A 19,208-nucleotide genomic window follows, 5' to 3' on the forward strand; every position below is an offset into this window, starting at 1 on the left:
AGCGTCTTCAAAGCTTTTCCATAAAACTGTAGCTCAACACTAAGTTGTCCTTTCACTGAGTCCCGTAGCATAGTAGTTCTTAAATTTGAGCATCAGCCAAGCGCAGTGGCCCACGCCTATAATCCCAGAACTCTGAGGCCAAGGTGGAGGATCGCTTGAGTCCAGGAGTTTGAAACCAGCCTGGAAAACACAGGGAGACCCTGTCTCTCTACAAAATTAAAACATATTTAAAAATTTTGAGTATGTATTAGAATCACCCAGAGGGCAGAAAGAGTGTGGAGCACCCTCACAGTATAGTAGGTCTGGGCTGGAGCCCAAAGAATTGCATTCCTAACAAGTTCACAGGTTATACCAATGCTGCAGGTCTGGAACCATGCTTTGAGAACCACCACTGTTAACATATATTCTCTACCTTATAATTTCATGGCTTATTTGTATTGTCTAGAAATAGTCCAGAATTATTCTCAGCCTATCTGTCTGTCTTCTCCACCAGATTTCAATTCCTGCAGTGGCAGAGATTGTATATTTTCCACCACAACAATTAGCATTATTGGACACATAGTCTACTAAGTACTTATATACTGGGAAGAGCTTCAGAGAACTTGAATTCTTCAAGAAGACAGGGATCAACTATGGTTAATTATAGGATTTCCACATTTTGTAACAGATCATCTAATTTTTCCACATCAATCACATTTGCAGAGAAAAGTCTTCATTTTCTTGAGCAGTATCCTAATCTCATTAAAGAAACACTCCAGTCTTGACTTAGGAAAAAAAATTCATTCCTTCATCCTTCCAAATAAAGTACAGTACAACTGAATAACAATGCACATTACTGAAAAACACAATTGCATCTTATATTGCTCACTACTCTTGAAGTATAATTCAGATATTAAGGAAAAGAACTGCTAATCACATGAACACATTACAGAAATCAAAATTAACTTACCACACAAAATAAATTAAAACATTAAATATTAACCTTTTCAGTGCAACATATACAGATGTCAGAGTAAGGAGTTCTAAAAAAAAAAGCATCAGGTTTATTATAATAAAGATAATGAAAAGTTGACCATTTTAGTAAATTATTAAGACTAGGAAGAGGAGTTGCTTTTTCAGTACTCTTTCTCTCTGCGTGTGAACCATTAGACCTTTCAGAAAGCCTGGTAAATCAATGGCTAGGGAGAACAGGTCTTATGTTAGAACACTTAAAAATATACACATGCTTGTCTTACTTCTGCAACGTCCTCTTGGTTTTGGGCATTTGAGTCATTCCTCCCTCTGTGACTGGGCAGGTAGGAAGAGATCAAAGCCCAGAAGCAACTAGAGGGCAGAGGTCTCCTGAGCAGTGTTAGAGCCTCATTAGTCCATCCCGGCCAAACTGACTGAAAAAGCAACTGATGACCCATGTGCCCTGGAAAACCTGGCTTGAAGACAACAGACAGTTTTCTGTACTCGCAAAACACAATTCCTTGAGAAGCTCCAGAAGCACAAATTCTCCTCCCTTACCAGTGTGGGTGGGTGAGTGTCAATCCCACCTTTTCCTCCTTTCTCAGGAAAAAGGACTCTAGGGCCATTCTGCCCATCTCTCCCGCAGGGACACAATGGCCAGCGCATCCCTGGCTGGGTTCCATGTGTGTCCAGCTGGGGCCCTGTCTTCCAGATCAGGGTTGGCTGCTGTCTATCTTTCCATGTAGAAGAAAACATTTCCTGCCAGGATGCTTAAACAAAGTCACAGGCTGTAGAGCAGTGGGAAAATCCAGGCTCCATAAGAGTATTGGAGGCCTTTTAAAAAATGTTTGTTATTTTTTCAAATGGGGGCTTTTCATTGTCTCCTGAGCCATTGGAAACAGCGATGCTCCCCACTGCCAGGTGTGTGGAAGCTTACCAGGTCAGGATGTTAAATGATTCTCTAATTGTAGTGAACAATTCATTTTCTAAAGGGCAAGGAAACACAGGGAGCGTGCAGAGATGGATTAGAAGGTGCATTTTTAACCTGAAATGGAGTATTTTTACAGCTAACCAAAGACTACCATTGCCATTAAATGGCAGAGGGATCCAATGCTTATCAGTCATTTGATTTCTAGAAGAAAAATCTGCAAATAAGCCAGGCTGTTCTATCCTGAGGCATGGACAGTGGTCTAACCAGGCTTGCCTTGATGCAGCCTCTTTTTCAGACCTGCTGGTTTCCAAAGAACTGACTTAGAAGGCACTTCTAGGGAGGTGTATATTTGAGGCCTCTCACTGTGTGTGTGTTATGGGCATAAGGATGAGGGCACTGGCAGGTGTGACTTGCTGGACCTAGGAACCAGAGCATTCACAGACACTAAATCTCAAGTCTTTGCAGAGAACCTCTGCTTCTGCCATCTGTCCAGCCTCATCTTCCCATGCCTTTGCAAAGTCTCTTGGATGCTAACTACTGATCAATAGAGGTCTAAAGACCAGTGTCCATTGATTGGTCTCTAAGCAGGTGCTACAGTCAAGCCTCAACCCACATATCTGGCCCAAGGGATGTAAACTTGAACTTATTTTAATAATTTAAAAACCTGGAGCTGTGTCAACTATGTTGCTGGGAGGTCAGCTCTGAACAGATCTGAGGTCTGCATTTAGTGCTTCCAGTGTGGCATTGTTAAATAAGAGTGCCCAAAGTGAAGACATGGATCAGAATTGTCTGAATTATATATATAAAAAAGAGAAAATTCATAGAAATCGTTCTTCCAGACCAAGGAAGAAGAATTAGGGGGAAGACAAAATTCTCTGAAAAGTTCAAGCCAATTTGACATATTTTAAATGTACCTTTCATGATGTAGTAAGCTAGGTGCACTTAAGAGTTAGTAGGGAGAAATCTTTCACTTTTCAAATATTAGTAGCATTTCCTCACATAAGGAGTTTATATATTATTTCTTCGTTACTCTGTCTCCAAATTTCAATGAAAATTCCTAGGGATGAGCTATCCACTCTGTATTTGAAGGGGCCCACTGCTTCTCACAGGCAGGCCCCACGGGTCAGACGGACCCAGGTGCTCAGGGGAACAATTGCTCCTTCTCTTGCGGGGAAAGGAAGACCCACATAGTGGAGGTGACTTGTTAGAGTTTTTATTAATAAAACCAGCATCCTGAATGGAAATGAAGAAAAAAAAATAATGGAATAGTTTTCCTAGTGCTCGAAAATAAATAGCAAAGTTAAACTTCTCCTTTTAAAAATAAAGCAACAAACCAACCAAGCAACAAAATGAAAAATAAACGACTGGTCCCCCTTTCATGGATTTGGCCTGAAATGCCCATGGCTCGTGGCTAATGCTCTATTTCTAAACATACTCACGAAGGGCTCACGAGGAAGTGAGCCCATTTAATCACTGAGCAGTACAGTATGTATTGGGTTTATCCTGTGTAGACACACACATTCTTCCTCTCTCCTCAACAGAGGGGACAGATTCCTGCTGATGGATTTGCTAAGTTTTCTCCCAGAATGTATTGAGGCATTTACTGGCTTTGTGGCTTCAATGGCACCACTTCTGAACTCCTACCTTTGTTCCTACCAGTAACCCAGCCTCTGGTTCCATCTCCACACCCCAGAAGACTTTTCCCAAGCCTTAGCTGTCTTGAAGAGGCCAGACATTTCTAATCAGTACAGCTTTTCAGTCAGCAACACATACATCATGAATGTAGAAGTCTGAAGGGGTTTTATGCTTTTTACATTGACTTAAGAGATTAAAAATGAAACCATTATCCATCTAATAAATAAGACATTATCTCCAAGGGTGGCAATAGCTTAGGACAGTCTTCAATGTCATGTGTCCATGGAAGATGTTGGGCTGGTCGAGGGTCTCGTGGTTAGAGGATACAGCTTCTCTTAAAGCTGGGGTCTTCATGTGACATTAAACAGTTTCCCCTCCTTCACTTTCTTCCCCAGTAGGCGGATGATAGAAAACAATAACTACAGAAATCTCCTGTGTTGGGCAGAATTCCGTTGTGGGGAGGTGGCCCATTAAAAAGAAATATGTAGCCCGGAATCCATGGCTGGCAGAAGACAACTGCACACATCTGGACTCAGACACCAACTGATGCACACGCCTCACCTAGGTGAACAGGAGTCCGTCTCTTTGCAGTTCTTTTTTAACCAGTCTTGAAATCGTGGTCCACCGATTTCTTCTCTAGGTCACACTGAATAACCCCAAGCAGACAGAGTTCTCGACACAGTTTTGAAGGCCCACAAAAGGCTGCACAGGTGATCGTAGGCCAAGTAGGAAGGTCTGTGGCACGTCCAGGCATCTCTGGCAGTGCTGTCCTGAAGAAGCCTTTCTTTATCGATCTGCCACAGTCCACCTGGCCAAACTCCTCTGGACTCGTCAGACCACTGGCAGGAAGGAAAAACGGGTTAGGTACTGTGGGCCACACCCTGGCCATGTTGGGAAAATAAGCTTAGGAAAGAGACTTGGAGATGGCACAGCCAATTGTCACCAAGTTCTCTCGGGGAGTTAGGCCCGAGTCCAAATTCTGCTGGTTCAGTCTCGGGGACCGCAACCTTTGACATTGTGCTTTCAGTGCCAAAGGAAGCTAGAGAGACTGATTGAAAGTGAGTGAGTGAGCGGGGGAGCAGGGGGATGCCCCCTGTTGTGAGGGTATCATTTTAATCTGGCCTGCAGCCAGCTTCTGTAAGGGGTAACTTGGTGGGTAGCCCTGGTCCAGGGCTCTGGTGGCAGAAAGGCTTCCCTTGAGGCCATACAAGAATGGACCCATTTATTTTTCAATGGCTGGGCCCTGAGGGTATCCTCTGTATCTGTTGTGGTGAGGCAGCATGGACCATCCTCAGTTCCTGAGTTCAGCTTAGTCTGGACATCTTTCTAGGTCCTTGCCATGGTTCCTCTGGAGGTGCTCACAGGTAAGCACCCCTGGTTCACCCATCCTTTAGGCCCAGCAGGCCTGGCAGGTGCTACATGAGGTGGTGATATGCACCATCTGAGGGAAAGGGACTTCAGCCCAGGTGGCCATCTCTAAAGGCCAGACCCAACCCCAGGCTTAGAGCTAACTTCTTAAATGTGGGTAGAGAAGAAGTGACATTAACGAGAAACTTACTCCACCCCAAATGACTCTGTTAGGTTCAGACGAATGCTACAGAATCTATTACAAATTTTCTTAAAAGATTAAAAACATGTTTCTATTGGTGCTAAAAGAAAAAATAAAAAGATTTGCCTTCATTAGCTCAATGGATTAGCCCAAGGTGATTGAAAGGAGATGTGGAGAGGGGTCTTTAGAGGCCCTAGTTCTCATCTTCACTCCCCCACTGACTCCCAGTGGGACCCAAGCAGGCTGTCAGCAGACTCAGTTTACCCACATCACTCATGAACCATCCTCTTCCTAAGGTCACTGTAAGGCTGAATGGATTTGCATCCTCAAGAGCTATGGCTCCTAATCTCAAGTGCTGCTCCTGCACAGTCTGTGTGTGCTCACTTACTGCACACAGTGACTATGGTGATTGAAATAAAGAACAAATGCATGTGTTCTTGAGCCTTCAGCTCCCTCCAGATGACCACGAGCTCTAATGAACGCACGTGTGTCCAGACTCCCAGCAGCCTTCCTCCCTACCCTCTCCATGGACCCTGGAACTTCTGAACACCAACTGTTTACTAGGGAAGGACACTTCTGGGTGGATTCGCTTTAATGACTGTCTCCTGACCCACTATGTCCTCAAGAAGAACTTTACGATGGGCTCTCTTGGTCAAAACCGCATCCCCGAAAAGCTGGCCGGTGTGAGACTTTTCCTTCCCTGTTTGGATGAAGGACTCTTCACCTCCATGAGCCCAGAGCCACTGATGCTCCGAGGAGGCTCCTGAGGTGCAAGCTGGGCCCCACATCCTGATGTCCAATCTTCTTTATGGATGTTGGCGAAAATGTCCAGGAAAAAAGGTACACTTAATGCAGATCATAGGATCTAAGGGTTTTAAAGTCCTCAGAGACCTTCCATAGGCCAAATGCCTCCTTTTACAGATGAAAAAGGGGAAGTGACTCGCTCAAGGGAAAGAGAATGAACATCTCTTGAGTGCCTACAATTTGGGTGATACACTATACTAGGTATTTTATATCAGTACTCATGCAATTTGCACAACATCTTTTTAAGAATAAGAAAACCAAGGCTAAGCCGGGCACAATGGCTCACGCCTGTAATCCCAGCCCTTTGGGAGGCTGAGGTGGGCAGATCACTTGAGGTCAGGAGTTCGAGACCAGCCTGACCCCGGCGAAACCCTGTCTCTACTAAAAATACAAAAATTATCTAGGCGTGGTGGAGGGCAGCCTGTAATCCCAGCTACTCGAGAGGCTGCGGCAGGAGAATCACTTGAAACCGGGAGTTGGAGGTTGCAGTGAGTCCAGATCGCACCATTGCACTCCAGCCTGGGTGACAGAGTAAGACTCCATCTCAAAAAACAGAAACAAAACAAAACAAAACAAAACAACTCGAGGCTCTGAGAGGTTGAGTAACTTGTCAAAGGTCCCACAGCCACCAGCCAGGATATAAGGGGTCCCTCCTAAGTAAAAGGCACCTATGAATAAGCTAAACCTGACTTGGTAGAATGAGACAGTCTCTTCCTTTTCTCCCCTCTTCCTGCTTCATACTCCAGGAACCTCTGCCCTGACTTGGAGAAAGTGGTCGTTTTCTCCACCCAATAGTGTCTCCCACCAGAGAAGAGGCTCGTTACCTGTTTCTGAGTGGCAGCAAGCGGTTCTTCCCTTCAGGAGGGCGCTGGGCTTCTCGTGCCGGCAGATGAGGGCCCGGCACCACTCACAGTGTTTTCGGACCTGGCAGCAGCTGCAAAGACACAGGGGACCCAGTCTGGGCAGGAGCCTGGCAGGAGGGCCAGGGTGGCACAGCATCTGCCCAAGGGCCCTGCTGGGCAGCTCCAGCTCTAAACCAGCTCCCCATGGGGGCTTCTAGAGGGACACGCCCCATAGGGGGGTGAGGGCTTGATAGGGCAGTGGTTTTTTGGGGCAGATGCTGGCCAACAACAGAAGCATCTGTTGGCTGCCCTCAAGTATTTGCTCCATTTCTGCAAGCCGACCTGGCTCCAGCTTCCCCAGCCGTCAGAGGGAACTGGTCCTCCACCTGGCTTTCTTGATAAAGAACCAGGTGGGTAACTCCACAAGTGTAATGGCCTCAGAATTGGGACAAAGGACTGGGATAAAGTGGCCACCTCCAGCTGGCATGGCTGTGGGGGTTTAGGAAGAGATTATTCATCTAGTATTGCCAGTAGCAGAACAGGGAACTTGGATGGCTGAATTGACCCATGGAAAAAAAAAATGGAAGAATGAGTTATGGATCTCAATGGCTTTGAATCCTGCTTTCAGGACTAAACTTCTCTAGTTTTGGAACATCTACCCTCTCTGTAAACCTTTGTGACCCGGAGCCCTCCCTCTGTGGGCAGGAATGGAGAGTTTTCAGAGTTTGCAAGAAAAAAAAAAGCCCCAAAAGAAGAAGAGAAAAGAAAGCACTGAGTGAGAGAGGAGTTACCCACAGATGCTGCCAGCCGTTTCCCTTGGGATATCGTGGAGAACTTCATTTCCACTCATTCTAACCTTAATGCATATATAATTTACGTGTTCCTGGGCTAGGGCTGGAGTTAGGAGAAATTTCCTAAGATGAGCCAGGTGGCAGAGATGAAGAAATAAGACTGTTGCTGGGCTTCTCTCTTGGTATCCAGTGGGCATTTCATGATTCCCATCCCAGTCCCTGTCTTGGCACTGTCCTGCAGTGAGAAGCTGGACAGGTTATTGGAGCCCCTGAATCTTTGGACAGGAGGGCTAAGGAGGAGGCTCTGAGACCTTCCTGCCCAACCTGCTTATGTCACAGGTGAAAACTGAGAGCCCAGAGCAGTGTGCCTGGGCATGAGGCCCTCCTGAGTTGCAGAGTCTGGACTGGAAACAGCACATCCCATGCCAGGGGGCTCTAAAGGCCTTGGTTCCAGAGCCATCAATGACTACTTTCTCACAGTCAGCCAGCCAGGTGGGCTTGTCCTTGTCACTTCCCAGACTGGAGCATCCCAGGGCAATGGGATCAAGGCCTCTAGATCCCTCCAGCATGGGACAAGCTGGTCCCAGGGCAATGGGATCAAGGCCTCTAGATCCCTCCAGCATGGGACAAGCTGGTCCCAACTTGGACCCTGCAACTCAGGAGGGCCCTAAGCCCAGGAAGCCAGCAGCCTGGCAGGAGTGAGAGCTTAGTCTCTGGCTCATGAATTCTGAACTTGGTCTCTGGCAGGGAGACCAAGGCTGGGAAGAGACACAGGAGTTGGGACTGGCTGCCTCCCTGGAAATGAAAGATGCTGTCTAGGCATCTAGATCATTCCTGTTTCCAGACAATCTGCCAAAATTAGCTCTTAGGTCCCTCTGGGGAGGCCCACATGGGCCCCCAGTCTTATTCCTAAGTCCCTGTGACCCTCCTGGCCACAGAAACAGGACAATGGAAGGATGAGGCAGCACATACAGCTACTGGCCATGAGAAGTAAGGCTGGCAGCCCACTAGCTTGCTCCTGCTCCTTGAGGAGGGTCCTTCTGAGTGGCCCAGCCTGGGCCCTGGCCCAGTCTGAACCAGAGCTGCTTGTCTTCTCCCAGCAAACATGTTTTTCCAAGGCCTCTGGAAGCAGAATGGATACTGCCTGGAGGGGACGGAAAGGGCAACCCAGCTCAGACCCCATCCCTCACCACTCAGTGCTGCCTTGGTCCAGGAGAAGGATGTGAGCAAGCTGTGGCTACTCTCAACAAGCTGGGACTCTAAGGGGTGCCCCACTGTTACCAGAACCAGGGGCATGTGTTTCAGATGTCTCAAGAGCCACAAACCAAAGGGACAGTTTGTTTATCTGTCCAAACCTTAGGCAACCTTGGAGGGTATAAGTTTGGCTTCCTGCATCGACATGTAGCTACTGACCACAACCTTGCCAGAGGGGCCCACCCACTGACCGTCTCCACCATGAGTTAACCTACACTGAATTGAGCGGCAGCCTTTAACTGTTCTGAGACTTCCTTGTGCCTATCCAATCAGGTATATTAGGTTGGTGCAAAAGTAATTGTGGTTTTGGTCTTAAAAAGTAATAGTGAAAACCGCAGTTACTTTTAAACAAACCTAACAAATCCCCTAAGATTCAGACTTCAGATATTTCCAGGGAATAAATCTGGCATAGTTCCAAATGCTAGGAATATTGCACTGTATTCCCAGGGTCTCTGACGCTGCAGAGCAGTCCAGTCAGGAGATATGGGCAAGCAAATGGGGCCAAGACACACCTGAAAAGGTCTCTCCTGGTCTAGGCCCCAGGGAGGCTTCCTGGAAGATACAACACAGTAACTGAGTTTTGGAGGATGAGGAGGGGCAGAGACGTGGACAAAGAGGAAGAGCTGTACAGAGTGATGGTCATCAGCCTGTAACAGCAACAATGGCCCTCGACATGGTTTAGTATTTGCAAAATGACTTCTGTAGAGAGAAAGCACTTTTGCTGCTGCTGGAAGGAGGCTAGGAGCTGTCTCCAGTCCTCTCTGGAGGACCTGCCCACTTCATCACTATTCTGAAGACTCCAACACAACCGTGGAAAGAACCAGCATGCCTTTGGTTCTGCACTGGCCTCCACGGTGCATGAACCCCCTAGCTGGGGATCCACCCAGCATGTACGAGGCCTTCATGCAGCTTGGCTGCCATGCCATGCCAACAGTCATCAAAGTAGCATTTAGCTTTGCTGACACCACTCAGACATCGCAGCAATAAGCTGTGCTGAGGTGGCCCTGTTATCTGGATGTACTGCAGATGTCCCTGGCAGGGGAGGCAGGCAGGGGACCTGGCCTTAGGAGCAGCAAGTACTCACTGTATCAGCACACATGTGATGATAAGGACAGCCAGGGCCACGATGGAGACCACCACCAAGGCGGTGATGGCCTGCTTCTTCTGACTGGCGGCCACCACAGCCAGGAGGTCCGCATGCTCACAGCGTGCACCAACGTACCCAGAATGGCAGCTGGGGAAGAAAGGAACGTCAGTGCACTCTCCTGACAAAAGGTCTTGTTACCCTAGCTCTCCACAGAGGGCTTGCCTGGAGGGACCCAGAGCCTGCAGGTAAAGCCCAAAGGGGCCCTGCCAGCTTTTGCAACTGGAGGGAAAGGTGTCAGCAAAATGCCTCCTGCGTCTCTGCTGCAGGCAGCACCGCTTATGTGGAGAAGGAAGGGGAATCGAATCATCCTTGTCATCTGAGGATGCAAGCTACGCCTGAAGCAATCCATGACTATTGTGACTGTGCCACATCCTGGAGGAATAAAGGCAGTAAATGTGTTCATGACAGTTCATAAAAAATCCAGGTTATTTTTAAACCAAATGTGTATTTTCAGAATTTCTGGTGATGAGAAAGAAAACATCTGAACCCAGTGGAGACATAGGCTGTGGTTTGCCTTTTTATCTTCTTCATCAAGTTTAATTAGTTCTTCAAGTATCTACCAGGTTACCCAGCACTACTACCAGGTCATTGTAGGACTGTAGACGTCACTACTCTCCTGTGAACCCTGGTGTCCTCCTGTCCATCAATACCTGGTCTACCTCCATACCAGGCTTAGTAAAGGCAGAAGCAAGGTCATGTTTGAATATGCGTGTAGCCTGTACAGTGTGGTACCAACACCAAGTGATGTAATTCCTGGTATTGCTACCATTCAGAGGTTCTTTGGCATTAATCTTTTAATCACAGCCCCCTGCTATGCACGAGTGGGTCTCAAAAGTGCTTCAGGATGTGCCCTGGCCATAAGGATGGGATGGTCATTTTCTTCTACAGGCATCCCCTCACCCTGAGCCACTAATCCCCCAAGCATGTGATTCTTCTCAATAAAAGATACTTAGCTTAGACACTGGTCCCTTTGTATGGAGTAACATTCTTATTGTCAATAGAAATGTAAGATCACCACCTCCTTTGCCAGGGGGGACTTCTTTTTTTTTTGAGATGGAGTCTCGCTCTTGTCACCCAGCCTGGAGTACAGTGGCGGGATCTCAGCTCATTGCAACCTCCGTCTCCTGAGTTCAAGCGATTCTCCTGCCTTGGCCTCCTGAGTAGCAGGGATTACAGGCACATGCCACCACGCCTGGCTAATGTTTGTATTTTTAGTAGCGACGGGGTTTCATCATGTTGGCCAGGCTGGTCTCCAGCTCTTGACCTCAGGTGATCCGCCCGCCTTGGCCTCCCAAAGTGCTGGGATCACAGGCGTGAGTCACCACGCCCTGCCTGCCAGTGGGGACTTCAGCAGAGCGGCCCCATATCCTATGCTAGATTTAAAGTTTTGTTTTGTTTTGTTTCTCCCCTAGACATGGCAATGATAGCTAAACTTTTTAAAAGAGTTTATCTTTTGATTAATTAGCCCCTAACCTTCACTTTTAGATTAAAAGGCCTTTGAAGACCAGGCACACTGAGAGGAGATCACAGAACTCTGAATAAGAACAGTGACTTTCAATGGCTCAGGGGGCTATGGGACAGGGACAGGGTTTTATTGTTTGTTTGCTTGCTTTGATTTTAATAACAAAATTACATAAAGGCAAAGGTCAAGAAACAGCTCTCCCCGCAGGCACCAGCCCTTTCCTATGAGGTGGAGGCGGAGAGTGGATTAGACTCCAGGCTGAGAGGTGATAAGCAACAGTCTTAGGCAGTGCATAAATCTAAGCCGTCCATATCTCAAGAAAATCCTGCAAAGGGTCCCTCCCTCTAGCTCCTCAAGTTTTCACGCTGCACCCAGATGGCTCTCCGACCTTCCAGATGAGGTCCCTGAGTTGTGCGCTTCCTCTGTGATAGCTAGCCCTCTCTCCCACAGGGCCCTAATCCACGCCTCTACTTTATCTCCCACCCACCTAGGTTCCAGCCAATCCAAGTTGTTGCCAATCCACACACTGCACCTAGCACAGTTCCCAGCATGTGGGGACTCAGGACACACCTGCAGAATGAACAACTACCCTCCACTGTGAATCTCAACTCTGGCTACCTTCTCCACCTGCAATATCATTCTATCATTCCTCATCCTCCTCCTCAGGCTCCATTCCAAGGATCACATTCTCCAGAAGAATGTAATTTACAGACTCATTCACATTCCTTTTTGTCACCCATCCATCCATTCTTCCATAGCTCACTTTGATCTCCCTAACCTCTCCTCCTTGAACCCCCCAGGACTATGCCCACCTTTCTGACTGCTCTTCTCCAACCAGCTTCACTTCTGGCCCCACCCTTCTTGCTCTTGCAGGGCAGGGCCAGGCTTAGCTCTACAGAAACCTCTGGTGAACCACTGAAGGGAATGGGGCCGGGGAGCCTGGGCTTTGGAGTGGATTATCAGATTTGTAACCAGGAGTTGTAGACAAGCCAGTGAGACTTCTCTGCAAAAGGTTAGGGTTAGGGTTAGTGCTTCTTTCTCCTGGCGAAGGGTACCATAATGAGGATTTGCAGAGTCTTTTGTGAAAGTCTCAGGGTATAGGAAGGTGAACAACCCATGACAATTTCACACAACTTGAAATGTTTCTACTCTAACCAGCAGGCCCTGGGAAAGAGGGATTCTAGCACCTCGCCTATTATTCAGCTCTAAAAATGCTATGACTTAACACATCAATACTGGAGACCCCAGTAAATTTCATTTAAATAAAATAGTGGCAGCCAACTGCTAATTACAACATGTAACATTTACTGCAAGCAGTAGGCTAAACTCCTACATGAATCATCTCTTTTAATCCCAACAATCGCAACTGACCTGTGAGGTTGCAGCTATTACTTACCTTGTTTGACAGATGAAGAAACAAAAGCTTCTAGAGGTTTGGGAACTAACAGTCTCACCCAATAAGGCTACCTTTCTGGGTTAATGCAAATTGGATTGGAAGATACCCCGGGCTAGTGATTTAGTGACAAACACAAACCTGATCAGACACAAGAGATGGGCTACTGATTGTCCTGTAGTGAGGTCTCCTTGCTGTCAGTGTGGCAAGGTGCAAATGTGCCCCCAGACAGTGCCATCTTAACACACCAAGGGAGACAACTCCCTGGGCTGGGACACACCTTGCTGACTTTCCATGCTTTTTCTCCCAGAGGAACATTTGCCATTCATGCATGCTGGCCCCTGCAAATCAGCTCTGCTTTAAAACCACCCCAGCAGGAGGCCCAGCCCCTTAGGAAAGTCTTCATGCCAACAAGAGTGCCTATCACTCTAGTGTAATAGCTGCAAACACTCAACTCCCAGTCCCACAGAGTGAGGGAGCCCAACATGCTTCTGAGCGAACACTTCCCCAAGGTGGGAGGCACGGGAGGCACCTGGGGAACTGCCTCATCGTTGGGACTCCAGGTCCTGACCTAGAAGAGCTCCAAGAACTCTGTGTCATAGCCCCAAGCAGCCCAGTGGGTCTCACCTACAGCTGGGACCTCCCAGATCAAAATCTCTCTGCAAGTGGGGCCAGGGCATTTTAAAGAAAGGGCCAAAAGGTAATTCTGACACAGCCAGAGTTGAGAGCCACCATGAAGTTTTTAATAGTGAAACCCATGTTTCTCAACCTTGGCTGCCCATTGAAATTGCCTGCAGAGCTTTCAAAAATCCTGATGTCCAGGCCACACCTTTAGATCAATTAAATCAGAATCTCTAGGAGTCAGTCCTGAGCATCAAGATTTTTAAAGCTCCCAGCTGATTCTAGTGGGCAGGGGAGGGCAATCCTTTCTCTTCCTAGTTGTAATATTGGGGGTACTTCTCAGTTGCTCTTTATGACAGAAAAGGAAAAAGGTTTAGTGACATACTTAAAAAAAAAAAAACTTCCCAAGCTTCTACTAATATTAGACTTAATTATGCTGATTAGTTTAGGCACAAGTCACAGAAGGAGTGGGAAGAGTCACCTCACCTGGCTGCAAATGAATCATCACACTTGACCCAACTGCTGTTCTCTCCTTGGCCTCAGGTAGGCGCTGGTTCCCACCTGGCTGCACATTCCACAGGGCTATGAGGCAGTGGGTGCACTAGGACCAAGGGCACGTGTATTGGACTCACGCATTCTCAGCCTTTTAAGAACCAGATTCACCAAGTCCTACAACCTCTGTGCTCTGGGGGCTGGGTAGGAAAGGGCTGGAGTATGGTCAGCCCTACTTATATACTCCTTCCAGCAGGACCTCACAACATCCCTTGGCTGCGGTGATGATGCCAACAGCGGCCACAATAGCAAACACTTGAGCTCATATGCTGTGCTGGGAACTGGGCTTGAATGTTCTCCGGTGCTGTCTAATAGAACTTTCCATGATCATGACAGAGTCTGTAGCTGGGCAGATGAATACAATAGCCACTAGCTACCCTGAGGTATTACATCCTTAAAATGTGGCTAGTGAGACTGAGAAACTAAATTTTAAGCAATTAATTTAAGTAGTCCCATTACTTATGAGTCCAGTGGCTCTTGTCATAGGCAGCAATTGCTCTATATACATTATCATCACTGGGTCCCCATTACAATCCTATGAAGTATTAGTATCCTCATTTTGTGCACAAAGAAACAGAGGCTTAAAGGGGCCAAGTCATTTGTATGGGAGACTCAGCTGGACTTTACCTCTGTCTACCTGACCTCCAGTCCATGCCTTTAACTGCGGTGTCCTCCTGCCTGGTGTGTGACCCCCACTCTGGGAGGACCTGCACTTTCTCCAGACCTGTGGATGGGAGTGATGCCATCCTTCTTAACCCTACCCCCACCACCTGCTGATAGATCTATGTAAGGGGGCTCGAGTACCAACAAGAAAACTGCCCCAATCCTAATCTCTGGGGAGGCGCCACCTTGGTTACACAGGCAGCTGGCTATGAACTGATGGCGGTCAGGTCTCTTTGGGTGTTTGACTCTGTTCAGATTCCACTGGAATGTTCTGTGGCCAGGGCCAGGTGGAGTGTTTCCCTTGGCTGACAGGAATTTGCTTTCATACTTTGCTGTGGGAAACTTGTCAGGGAGTTGGGTCACCAAGGAGCATTTGGGACAGGTGAGAAACTTCAAACTGGTTGCCAGGGGTAAACTTGTCACCTGGGTGGCTTCCTTCAACGGCTTTCCTTTGTTTGAAGGCTTCTGCAGGCAGCAGACCAATGGTGTGAGGAATCTGCCTCGGGGAAAAAGTGATGAGAGTCCTAACCTTGCATTTCTATAGCTTTACTGTCTTTGCAAATTCTCTTCCCATTAGTTTTCTGCTGTGGTTGGGAGCTAGGGGATTTATTAAAGGGAGCTGTAAAATACCATCGAGGGTTCACCTGAAGCATAAATATCTAAGGCTAGTTTTCACCACCTTTGGCAGTCTGTGACTAGTTATTTGTTTAAACTTTTTTTCTTTCCCTCATTTTATAGTGTGAGATGCCATTTTAGGTTCTCTGGAAACCTAAAGACTGTTGTTCTTATGGAAGACGGAGTTTATTAGAAAGGGCTCCCTCTGTAGCCTAGAATCCTGGCTCCCTGTGGGTTTGCTTGATGAGGCCATGACAGATGGGGCCTGACCTCAGGGTTTGCAGGTTTATTGACCAGGATGTGTGTGTCAGCTTCCCAAGGCTGGGCAAGTCACAGGAGCAGGGACAGAATGTTCTGCTTTCTCTACATGCACTCAAGTGTTTCTGGTCTAGAGGGAATTCATTAATTAGAACATTCTTTTGGGTACTATAAATACAAAAAGGGATAAGGTATGGTTCTGTCTTCCCAGAGCTCACAAGCCATCAGGGGGGTAAGGAGTGCTGCAGAGGGGCCTGCAGAGGACCCTGTCCCAGGGCTGAACACATGCGAGTTCCAAGGGGTCCCGTGGATGGCAAAGTGAGCCAAGTGGGCTGGTGTAAGCAGAGCAGCAGGGCAATAGGGGATCAGGGACCAATGTTCCATGTTGCTGTCGGGAATTTTGGGGAGAGGTGGGGAATGAAGGGCTGGAGAGGGCGAGCCCTATCTGGGGCGGCACACCTGAGTGAGTCCCAGCTGAGGGGCTGCGTTTGGAAGTTCAGGCCCGGTGTTGCCATTCTGCTTATTCAAGAGGACCCGGACGTCTGCATGGAAATGTGAAATCTGACTTCTAAAATGCTGACAACTGATTAAAGTCACCTAAGAACAGTGTGGCTCATTATCTGTTGCCATATAAAGCATTTCTGTAGACTGAATACCATCCCTGGGCCATCAAGATCCAGAGGGGAAAATGAGGCAAGGAGGTGTAATTGCTTGCACGGCTGTGGCTCCCCCAAGATGGTCAGCTTTTCCAAATGCGAGTATATCTCAGCTGTCTCTGTAGCCTTGCACTTGGCCCATAGGAAAAACCTGTTAAGAGTCTGTGATCAGGGGACTGAGCTTGGGGATGACCCTGACCTTTCTTAGGAGGAGGGTTAATTTGCAGGGGGAAGATGCCTGGAAACAAAAGAGCTGAGTGGTTTGAGGTGAATTTTGCCAAGCGGAGGCACAGCACCCTCTGGGCAGCAGCTGGGAGTATGGGTTCTGGCGCTGGAATGATGGGACTGAACCCCACCTCTGCCAGTTACTAGCTCTGGGACTCTGGGCAAGTTGCTCAACTTCTCTGAACCCCAGCTTTCTCACTTATACAACAAGGGTAATAATCCCTTCTTGAGAGGGGAGTTGTGAGGGATCCATGGTTACGGTAGGCAGAGTGCTGGGTACCATGCCTGCCACCAACTAAGCTTTTATTGAGCACTTACTATTATTACTAATAGTAATGTGTATGATGTGAATGTGGAGAGATGGCTGATCACCCTGATTAGCAAAGTGTAAGGGTGTGTGAATGTGATGGACAGTTATATTTCCCTTGGGCCAAGAGCAGGGCTTGGGACTGAGGGGAGTGGGAGAGCAGTCACCCACCCCAGCGTTCAGGAGGCTTCCAACAGCTGAAGAGGGGACTTCTCTGCCACACAGGTGACTGTGGCTTGACTTGCCTGGCTGCCAGCTCTTGGAAAGTTTACACCAGCCCTGATCTGGTGGGGAGGGCACCTGAGGAGAAAAACTGAGCTTCTGACTCACTTTGGGTCAGAACTTGGTAAAGACCTGCCTTTTTCTCCAAAGAGGACTCTCTAAACTCATAGCCCAGTGCACAAGAGGCCTGTATGCTTGATTCTGGGCCGAGCCCTGGACGTGGCTGGTGGGAGAGTACCTTCTGCCTGTTGTACAGGGAAGCTTTCTGGTATCTGGGTCACCAGGGCAAACTTCCTTCAGGGCCAGTGTTTTTCCACAATGACCAGGGCACCAATGAAAACAGCCCCATCAGTCCCCCAGGGGCCCCTAGTATGTTAATTATTAATAAGAATGATAATCATGAATAATGACAGTGTCTATCATCATCATCGTGCTTTGTATTAACAGGGTGCGGAGGCCTGTCATCTGGAGGAGTTTCTTAGCCCTGCGGTGTTCCGAGGAGGAGGGTGGCCAGTGTGCCTCTCCTTCTTCCTCTCCAGGTGAGGCTCAGAGGCACCCTGAGGGGCCTGCTCAGGCTCACACAGCTGCACCTCAGGCAGAGGAAAGCCCTGCCCACACCGCCTACTGCAGCAGGCTCTCCTGGTCCCCAGGCTCCTGGGCTGGTGCATCTGATGGCCTTAAGCATCATAGCTAAGAACTCGGCTTCAGGAGCCAGAGAGGCTGGTTCGAGTCCAGGCCCTGCTATGTGAGCTGGGTATAGCCTCTCTTTCTTCTTCATGGGGTCAGTATGATTAAATGAGTTAGCACATGGATTGTACTTCAAACAGTACTTGACATGAAGCCAAAACCTTAATAGGTGCCAGTTTTTATTAATGATGAGTATGAAATTGCTGATCCTCAACCATATTTCACCTACAAAAATGGCAATTTCATATGGATCCGTGACTCTTAACTTGGGGTCAGTTTTGCCCTGCAGAGGACATTTGACAATGTCTGGAGATATTTTTGATTGGCACAGCCAGGGATAGTGGTGCTACTGGCATCTAGTAGATAGAGGCCAGGGATACTGCTGACACCCTTCAGTATACAGGTCAGTTTCCACAACAGAACTACCCAGCTCCAAATGTCATAGTGCCAAGGTTCAATATAGGTCCCCCAATCGTATTCTATTATAGACAGACCGATTGTCTTTAAATATGTCTTTCTCAAACTCACATGGCTTCCATTGCCTAAAGAATAAAGACAGCTTTCAACAGGCTCTGGCCTCCAATTTGTCTCTAAGCTGGTCTCCTCTCTGTCTCCCTGGTGTAGCCACGCTGACCTGCAGTAGCAGGTCCCCCGAGCACGTGAGGCCTGGAACAACCTCTGTACTCTCTCCAGCTGGTCTAACCGTAATACCTGCTCTGGGGAGCTTTCTTCGAGTGACTTTCTTCCCCAACCTGGCTGACTGTGGCAATCACCGTGGCTCTGAACTAATGTGATTCCCAGCTCCCACTCCTTGAGATTCTGATTCCATAGGTCAGAGCAGGGTGCAGTAATACTTCGAGAAGCCCCCCAAGGAGGATGATGATCAGCCAGGTGTGGAGACCACCATGCATGTCCTGCATCTTTATTTCTAAATTGCTCCTGGTTCTGTTACCATTTATGTACACTAGCCCTTTGCCTGCGCTTCTGGCTTGTTTTATGACCTGGACTGTGAAGATGCTGGAGGGCAGAGACCACATCTCAGAGACTTTGGCCACTCAAAGGTATCCATCCCAGTGTCTTGTGCTCCAGAAATTCTAAGTTATGAATGAAATTTGAATCCAAGAATTTTCAGACTTTACTGGACCCATGAGTGACCTGAGATTCTTGTTAAAAATGCAGAGCCCCAGGCTTGAACTTCCGGGGGTTCTACCTCAGTGGCTGTGGGCTGGGTGCCCTGGAACCTGGATTTTTACCCAGCTGGTTTTGAAAAAGGTGTCCCTCAGTTCACTGTTCCAATCCTCTGACACATCTGGTTCCAAGGGTCTCTGGGCCTCTGGCAAGTCTTGTGGAGGTAAATGCTCTTCTAATTGGATGTCAGACTGAACCCGCCCCAGAACTCCAGGAGAACAGGGGATACTTACACACATGCTGGCTTGTCCTCCTGCACCAAAAACCTGCAGGTTCCATGGAAGCAGAACTGAGTGTGGGAATCTGGGCAGTCATTAAAATGGGACACCACCGCTGCAGCCACGGGCGGGTCTGCTGGGGAGAGGAAAGATGCGGGGCTCAGATCCAGGAACAGCTGACATGCACACCCCACGCCTCCCACCCTACCAGTCAAGAAGGTGGAGCCCCCGATGGCT

General features: G+C 48.1%; 1 protein-coding gene across 6 annotated transcripts in view; it reads right to left on the reverse strand.

Moving 5' to 3' along the window:
* Positions 1–760: 760 nt before the first annotated feature.
* TGFA (transforming growth factor alpha) overlaps positions 761–19,208 on the reverse strand; it is a 108,304-nt gene continuing 89,856 nt past the window's right edge. For 2 of the 6 annotated variants that reach the window (XM_025353899.1, XM_025353894.1), the window contains exons 3-6: positions 18,987–19,104; positions 9,842–9,991; positions 6,695–6,804; positions 761–4,356 (exon numbers count right to left, since the gene is read on the reverse strand). In XM_025353899.1, the coding sequence (XP_025209684.1) occupies positions 4,349–4,356; positions 6,695–6,804; positions 9,842–9,991; positions 18,987–19,104 (386 nt within the window). In that variant the 3' untranslated portion in view covers positions 761–4,348. Of the gene's footprint in view, positions 4,357–6,694; positions 6,805–9,841; positions 9,992–18,986; positions 19,108–19,208 lie in introns of all 6 variants that reach the window. The other 4 variants (XM_025353898.1, XM_025353893.1, XM_025353895.1 and 1 more) reach the window with 3 other exon arrangements.

This window comes from Theropithecus gelada, chromosome 13 (genome assembly GCF_003255815.1).
Source record: "Theropithecus gelada isolate Dixy chromosome 13, Tgel_1.0, whole genome shotgun sequence".
NCBI lineage: Eukaryota > Metazoa > Chordata > Mammalia > Primates > Cercopithecidae > Theropithecus > Theropithecus gelada.